Below are 9,113 nucleotides of genomic sequence, written 5' to 3'. Positions count from 1 at the left end.
TCAGAGTTGGGTGGACTCAGGGACGGTCTACTGACGTGAACCCAGATTCAAACTCGAGACTTACGGGTTAGCAGTCCAGCTCTCTACTGCTAGACCAATAGTATTAAATGTGAACAATTGAAAGCTATTACCAGGGGAGGGGGTGATACAAACAGCGACATTTACAGAGAAAAAAAATGGGGGGGGGTGACACCATGAGGAGCCGCACCGGGGTGTAACCCGGCCTACTGACACCACTTTTACGATATAGGTACACGCAGGATGTGTATGTCCACAACAAAAAAACTATTTAAATCGCTTTAACTGTAAGTGTATTATAAGCAAACATTTTTTTCATAGCAGATTTTTCATATAAAACAAAGTAATAGAATATTACAAAAATGTGTCTTTTATTTACAAATAATCGAACAATTTATTTATCTTTTTAAAAAAGTTTTATTAATAATGAATTTCACATTAAAACGTAGGCAAATGTCGGCATCCCCCTACTGAACTTCAATCCGAGTAGACCCTCATTGACGGTTTTAAAAGACGGCTACAAATTTGTATAATTTCAATTTGAATACAATCACCATTCAGAAAATAGCGCTTGGTATTAAAGCTGCTTATTTTCATATTCTAATAACTGAAATGTAACAGAGAATTCTTAAGATTAAATCTAGAATAAAGGAAATAGGTAGTACGTTATGCTATTAAGTCCCCGGCAGTGGCTTGCCTAGCTAAAATAGTATATATTAGCTTTGATATAACATGTAGGTTATTTACTTTGAGCTGTGTACACTAAACAAAAATATCAACAATAAAAAACAAAAACTACTGAAATTAGGTAAAAAGTTAGAGATTTACTAACGCACAAACGAAAAAATTAAACAATACTACTGTTTTTAGTTTCTGCGTTTTCCCCATCCAATATTTTGAAATACTCTAAACGATCTCCTCTTTCAATATCAACTGTACCATCGGTCGGCACGGCGAAGTACAAATATTTCTCTCGGAACAACTTGCCCAGGATAATGGTCAAGGAGGACTGGTCATTTCTCATGCAGTGGCCGAATTCTCGGGGGTTAAAGCCGTGAGGGCATTTCTTCACAGTTCTGGGATCCACTGGGCAGGAACATTCTGGATTCAGGGCACATGCGACCCACGGGTTGATGAGGGCTTGTTCGATCAACGGCTCCCTGTAAGAGGGAATAGGACAAGTTTAAAATGTAAGATAAATAACAAGATAAACAACATATCTCAAGTACAATTTTATTCCGTAAGAATTTAGTTTCAAATAGACTTAACGGCGTGGCATAAGCGGCAGAACGCTAGGCTGCTAAAAGTCTGGAGTACGAAAGCGGGTTCGTTTAAGTAGAACTTCCCTGAGTTCACACAGCTCTGATGGATACCTAACTCATGTTAGGGAAGTAAAGGCCGCTTGGTAGAGTGCATACCCAGCCTTCCCATAAAGAAACACATAAACTTTACATCATCTTGCAAATGGGTTGCTAGGTCTAAAGAGCATTCTTTACATTTACGTTATTTATGAAATAATGTTATTTTGAGAAATGTTTAATACATTAAATATATATATATATATATATATATATATATATATATATATATATATATATATATATATATATATATATGTACATATAAAACACCTCCAATGAGTTTTTTGTCAAATGTAAACACCATGACAGCTACATTACCTGTGATAAACACCAAAGCCACTCTCAACTTGATAGAACGGTAGGTGGGCGCACGGGGAATCCCCGAAATACTCAAACATCTGGAAATAATTAAATTCGACACACAACGTATATCTTTATGCCAGTTTCTAGAATAAATCGATCCAATCGATCAATAGAGATTGTCCTTACCGGGTTACACTACATAAAAGGTGACACCATTTAAAACAAGCCTAAACAAAAGTACTGTCGAAACAATATTTTATAGTTTTTTGTTCAAATAATCATATAGTTTGGGGACATGGGGATAACCCAAACCAAAAATGCAAAACAATTCGAGGATAGGGTTGTTGACACCCACATTTACCGCACCGCATAACCCCCCGACCTATTACGCCATTGTTTCTGTCCTATAAATATATACACTAAAACAACAATTATTTAATGACCCCCTTAACTTACCCATTGCAGCATTTCTCATTCATCTATTATATTCTCATTATATCTCATTTTGTATATAACTATGTAATATTATTTCTTTATTCAAAATCTTTCAATGCTATGTTACTGCTATGTGTTTACTACTCCATTGCTTTTTTTTAATAACAATGCTGTTTTTTTTAAACGGCCATTGTGAAAAAAAGGACTCCGTGCCTACTGTTGTTACCGTAATTGAATAAATTGAATACATTGATTGACATACAACCATTGTGTTTACCTGTGGAAGAGTAAAGTAAGGGTTGCTGATGTTAAACCCGGGACGTCTCTGTAACACACCTTGGACTTTGACCCTGGCGATTATGTCTTGCAAAGCCTTGGGGATCGTGAATCTACAAGTGGAGTTTAAACATCAAAGGACGAGAATAGTCTTAAAATTGATATAACATCAATGAACAACCTAGAATAGTCTCAAAACAATTAAACCATCAATAAACTCAACCGAGAATAGTCTTAAAATTAAATAAATTACATTACATAGTTTAAAAATCATGTACGGTGGTGTTAAAATAAATATGTATACAACAATCTGACTATTTGATTTTTGTTAGACTTTACTAAAGATTTGATGTTGTCTACTTAAATGTTGGATGTAATTGATAAATTTAGTGTTTTTGGTAACTAAACAAAATTTAAAAAATAAGCACAATTTGTCACAAAAAAGCATTTAGCACACAATTTGAAAACAAAATGTGTTGAACTGGGTACTTTGGTTTAATAGTGTATTAATTTTATTTAATAATTGTATGGGCAAAGTTTTAAGTACAAATTGCTATGAATTTTTTACGAAGTTGGGTTTTCAGAATATTGATCACACAGTTCCTGAACAAACATTCAAGATTTGTCTCACTAAAGTGAAACTCCATGGTATAAATTAGGCTTAAAGAAAATAAATAGAAACGCAGCTTTAAGAAAAAAAAAAAAAAACAACATCTTTTCAAGTTCACTCGAACTACTAATTTAATAGCATTGATGTTAAACATTAAATATCTGAATTATTTTCAGGCTTAAGTGTTTTTTTTTTAAGAATTACTTAAAATGAGAGCTTAATTTTTTTACAATAAAATGTTCTAAAAATTATGCTTGATTTTATTTTAGTCTCTCATTTTAGTTGTAATCCCACCAGAAAAAAAAAAAAACATTGAAATTTACGATTTATTTCACGGTTTAATTTTTAATTACCCTTTATTTTAAAACATCTGTATTTTCTGCATAAGTCTATGGGGTAGGCCTATATAACATGTCCAGCAATTTCCCCACGGTAATTAATGATTGGCATTTATCAACACTTAGTCTACGATATGTGGGTTAAATTTTGTCTACACGTTGGAATGAATATACGGTAACTTTAAACTAACTTCAAAGAAATAGAATTCAAGTGCCTCAAGGAAAAATGAAAGCAGGCAAGGCCAAGGGAGACGTGGAGGCGCAGGGCGGGGAAGCAGCTGGCAGAATCAAGACTGTCATGGGGGACTGTCAGGAAAATTGCCGGTGACCGACAAAAGTGGAGGGAGCTGTTTGTGGCGGTCCTATGTCTTGGGCACAAAAAGTAACGATGATGAGTATTCTAGTAAAATAGTGATACAATTCGTGTAAGATGTTTAGAAAAGTAATACAATTGTGTATGATCTAAATGTATACCACTCACCTAACTGACGCGTCCATCCATACGACAACATTGGCCCTAGCATACACCGCCTTGACCACAACAGGTTTCCAACTGTAACACTTCAGATATTCTTCAAAGTGTTTTGGGAATTGGTCAAATGGAAAGATTATTACCGTACATCTGGAGATGTTAAAGCGTAGTAAACAATATATAGTTGAAGCAAAGAGATGTAAGGCTATTGTTATATACAACACACAGACACTCTCCTTCACTCTCTTACTCGCTGACACATACACACACGCACACACACACACATACATACATATATATATATATATATATATATATATATATATATATATATATTATATATATATATATATATATATATATATATTTATATATATATATATATATATATAAGTAAAAAATCATTTTAGACCAAGCGATTTATTGGGTAGAAAAATATAGTCCATGTGTTTCTTTACCTCGGCAAATGAAGGTAAGAGGCGGTCAGCGTGAGTTAGGTACCCATCAGAGCTGGGTGGACTTAAGGACGTTATACTGCCTTGACCCGGATCAGATCTCAGCACTTCCTAGTTACCAGCTTAGCTTATATAATGTGAATGTTTGTGTGAGTGTGTGGGTATGTCCATACCTGCAATGTTTTTCCATTTCTTCCCTCTCTTCAACTTTTAACCCGATGTCGAACAGAACCAGTCGGAAGTCTTTGAGAATGGGAAACACGAATTCGTGTAGATCACTTAGCATAGCCTGTTAAAGAGATAACTAATCAGTACCGTAAAGTTAACAAATGGTTTAAACACATACTATGGGACGGCTTGGCCTAGCTGTTGAGAGCTAGACTGCTAACGCTAAAGTTTCGACATTGAAAACGGGTTTAAGTTATTAGCACGTCCTTGAGTCCACCCAGCTCTGATGAGTACCTAACCCACGTAAGAAAAGCAAGGCGGATAGGCATAGTGTTGACAACACTATCTCTTCATAAGCCGTGGTCTCTAACACAGATGAACTCAACTTCATCTGCCCCATGTGTTTCGGGCACGAACGGGAAATGATGGTGTGAAAATAAACAGTCCTATAAAGCTCTAAAACAATTATCTTCATTGTATATGAAAACTCAGAATATGTAACTTGTAGCCTACTTATCATGATAAGTACAGGGTGTACATGATATCTACACTAGCTATTGATTAGGTACCCACTTTAAAGAAGACCCACAAAAGAAATTATCACATATACATATACAGTACCGTACATATAAAACAAGAAAAACATTGTTAAAATGACTAAAATAAAAACGTACACGGCCGTGCTTACCTGTGTTTCATTAAAATGATTTGACGACAGAGCGCTCACGATAATCACTTCATAATCCCGATCCAGCTGATCCGTTAAATGTTGAATGGCACGCAGGTAGGTCTCTGGCACCTGCAGGCGTTTGTTCAAGACCAGGTGCTCCAACCTAGTGACGACATCATCAGGTATGGCGGCGTGAAGGCACCGCTCACCTGAGACCGTGGCATTACACTCACCTGGGTAGACAATCCCCAGCTGCTGACATCTGCTGGTGATGTTGTCAATGTCTGTCACGTGATCGGCCAGCGCGAGCTTGGCTCTAAGGTCATTGGCCAGGTGCGAGATATTGTTAAAGTCTGAAGTTGAGTTAGAGTAAGGCACTAGTAGTTTAGAGTCAACCTTTTCTATGTGCCGTACTAAATTTGTTGATGAGCTGTTTACGTGAGGTATAAATTGCCTAGTATTTAGTTTGTGGCGCTCGAAGATGGTTTTTATGAATACGTCCTGTAATATATGTATATATATATATATATATATATATATATATATATATAATAAATATATGTATATATGTATATATATATATATATATATATTTATTTTATATATATATATATATATATATATATATATATATATATATATATATATATATATATATATATATATATATTATATTATATTATATTATATATATATATATTATATATATATATATATATATATATATATATATATATATATATATATATATATATATATATATAAATAAATAAATAAATATATATATATATATATATATATATATATATATATATATATATATATATATATATATATATAAATATATATATATATATATATAATAAATATATGTATATATGTATATATATATTTATTTTATATATATATATATATATATATATATATATAATATATATAGATTATATATATATATATATATATATATATATATATATATATATATATATATATATATATATATATATATATATATACAATCCATTGACATAATTTCTAACTGATAAATTTTAACATACGTAATTATAAATACATATTTATCTTGCTATTTTATATATTTACACAAATGTAAGTATTTTGAGCAGCATTTACTATTAAAATTTTATATGTGCAATTTAATTTATATTTATTATCCAAAATAGACACGATCCTTTTATCATATCGCGTTAAAATCAAATCGAATAAATATATTGGGAACAAAATATGTTTGCTGCATTAGCTATAAAAGTGATCTAATAAAGGTGCTAACTAAATCGATACAATGGCGATAAAATTAATAAAAAATATAATATCATTAAGATTTTATAATATCCTTATCAAAACTAAAGTAGTACTAAAATTATAATAATTAGAACTTACATGCGATAACTCGATAACGACAAGACCAACTAACACTATCGTTACAAAAACTGTGGACGCGACTGATTTCTTAAACAGGACGCGTACACCTGCAATATGTCTACTGCATAACTTCAGCGACTGTATTACCTAGATCGAGAATTTCTATACTGTCAACAAATTTCGCAGAGATTATATATATATATATATATATATATATATATATATATATATATATATATATATATATATATATATATATATATATATATATATATATATATATGTATATATATATATATATATATATATATATATATATATATATATATATATATATATATATATATATATATATATATATATATATATATATATATATATATATATAGGTTTATAATATAAAATATATATAAAACATTTTAAAATAAAATTATAATGTAAAATTATACCGGATGAAAAACTGTATTGAACACCGCCGAGAGAAAAGAACCATAGCTCTTGCATCTTACTCTACGCATCGTTTGGTTTTTTAGTGTCCACTATATTCCCATACGGTCAACAGACTAAAAAATAAGATTTGAAGATGTCCACTACCTTGCCGGATAAACATCGATTTTTTCATCACGTTAGAAAGGCGGCAACTATGTGTTGAAATATTGACATATCAATACGAGAAAAATCATGTTGGTAAAAGGTAAAACTTACTGAACTTACTGAACAGATAATAACAATTTCGGTGTCACCCGGTGTAGCCCTCATGTTGTTACCCCCCCCCCCCCCCACTTTTCTTTGTTAATTTGGCAGTAGGTGTCACCCCCCCCCCCCCCCCACCCCTACTCCGGTAAATGCTTTAAAGTATTCACATTTAATACACATGATGTTTATCTATAGTCCCCCCTCCCGACCCCCCCGGAAATTCTAGTACGACTCCACCCGAAAATTTCAAGTGCCCCCCCCCCCCCCTGGGAGAAAAAAGTCTGGAAGAAACACTGCTTAGTTATGCAAGCGTAGAAATATAATTTTAAAAAATTAAAAAGTAAAAAATGTACTGAAAATTAGCTTCTTTAAAATATTGTGTAGCTAAAATTCAGCTTCAAACGATTTATGTAGATTAATACTATAAAAATCCTGCTAGTATTAATAGCACGGGTTTGTTTAATGCACACAATAGACACAATACTGCCTTAATATTACATTAAACTATATCTACTTTTTTTTTTAGTCAAGCTAGTACCTTGCTAAAAGTAAACCAATAGAAACGTTTACTAAATGACACAAACTTATCGATCTCAAACGATATACCACCCCATACTATCGGGACGTTAGACTTTAATGACTAGAGTAGCGATACTAAAATGTAAATCAATGAACAGTGTGGAAAATTTGCTCGCAAACTGCGTCACATAAGAACGGAGTCAGCGATTTTTTTGTTTCATTATACAACAATTATCTTTGGTTTTGTTCTGGGTGTGGGAGCAGTGCCAGAAATAGAACACAACCGCCCTCCCTCCCCCACATACAGAACACAAATTTTGAGCCCATACTTACTTACATATAAATATATATATATATATATATATATATATATATATATATATATATATATATATATAAATGCGTTTTTTAATGTACATTCATGTGTTTAAAACGCTTTAGCAAACTCGCATAAGCTTTACTATTTCAGTTAAATTAATTTTTTGTCACTTGCCTCAACCCCCCCCCCCCCCCCCCCCCTTCCTCCCTCCCCTACCCCAACAAAAACCGTTTTGAATATCCTTTTAATGGTACCTTTTCTATATCGATGTATTAACGTAAATACCCAACAATTGTTTCCCTTGAAAATACTGAATTTTTCTTTTTGGTGTCACCACCAAATTGTGTCGCACGGTGTTGGCCGCACCCGCGCCGCTTAACGCAGCCATTGATTGTGTGCCAGGCCGTGTCGTGTCCTGGTGTGTTGACGTGTGTTATACGGAGTGAACGAGGGTAACAAGGGAAGCGACTGGTCGAGTGACAACTGCTGTGTTGACGTGTATGATGTTGTACGGAGTGAACGAGGGTAACAAGGGAAGCGAATGGTCGAGTGACAACTGTTGTGTTGACGTGTATGTTGTTGTATAGAGTGAACGAGGGTAACAAGGGAAGCGACTGGTCGAGTGACAGATGTTGTGTTATGAGCGGGAGTAAGGAGGTGTATCGCGTAGCATTGAGGCGTTGTGGTTAGAACTATGCAGAGCTTCTTCCGGGCATTTCTTCGAAGTGGCGGAGCCACTCCTCCCCCCGAACTAATTCTACCGCCCCCATCCGAACGAAATGGAATTTATATAGAAAATATATAGTTTTACTAATGTCCACCCCCCACCCCCCACCTCTCCATCCCGAAAATAACAAGGGTCCCTTAGCCTTGGAGAAAAATGTCTGAAAGAAACACCACAACAAAGAAATAGATGATAAATAACTGACTGAATGCACCATAACCTGAACAAACTTTTGTTGGTTTGGTTCTACTTACGTGAGTTACGAAGAACGCCTTCACACAATCCTCCTTCTATAAAATATTTCATTCTCTACATTTTGAAATAAATATAAAGACAGATTCATTATGTATGCGATTACGATTTGAATAT

At 33.4% G+C, this 9,113-nt stretch overlaps 1 protein-coding gene across 1 annotated transcript; it reads right to left on the bottom strand.

Annotated features, from left to right (window-relative positions):
- Window positions 1-669: 669 nt before the first annotated feature.
- LOC131933790 (uncharacterized) lies at window positions 670-7,036 on the bottom strand. Its single transcript, XM_059290359.1, has 8 exons — window positions 6,936-7,036; window positions 6,505-6,633; window positions 5,125-5,607; window positions 4,442-4,557; window positions 3,823-3,963; window positions 2,395-2,506; window positions 1,698-1,777; window positions 670-1,178 (listed from the first exon to the last, which is right to left on the bottom strand). The coding sequence occupies exons 1-8, from the start codon at window positions 7,002-7,004 to the stop codon at window positions 866-868; spliced, it is 1,443 nt and encodes a 480-aa protein (XP_059146342.1). The 5' UTR covers window positions 7,005-7,036; the 3' UTR covers window positions 670-865.
- Window positions 7,037-9,113: the final 2,077 nt, after the last annotated feature.

This window comes from Physella acuta, unplaced genomic scaffold, assembly GCF_028476545.2.
Source record: "Physella acuta isolate Inbredline_101_S28 unplaced genomic scaffold, ASM2847654v3 ptg002632l, whole genome shotgun sequence".
NCBI lineage: Eukaryota > Metazoa > Mollusca > Gastropoda > Physidae > Physella > Physella acuta.
This window is presented reverse-complemented; position numbering and strand designations above follow the sequence as displayed.

Bases quoted from the DNA above. Each gene is read 5' to 3' on its own strand.
- LOC131933790 (XM_059290359.1), bottom strand. From the start codon at position 7,004: ATGCGTAGAGTAAGATGCAAGAGCTATGGTTCTTTTCTCTCGGCGGTG. The intron at 5,608-6,504 runs GTAAGTTCTAAT...CATATATTACAG, and splicing joins TCGTTATCGAGTTATCGCAT to GACGTATTCATAAAAACCAT. The intron at 1,179-1,697 runs GTAATGTAGCTG...TCCCTCTTACAG, and splicing joins GGCTTTGGTGTTTATCACAG to GGAGCCGTTGATCGAACAAG.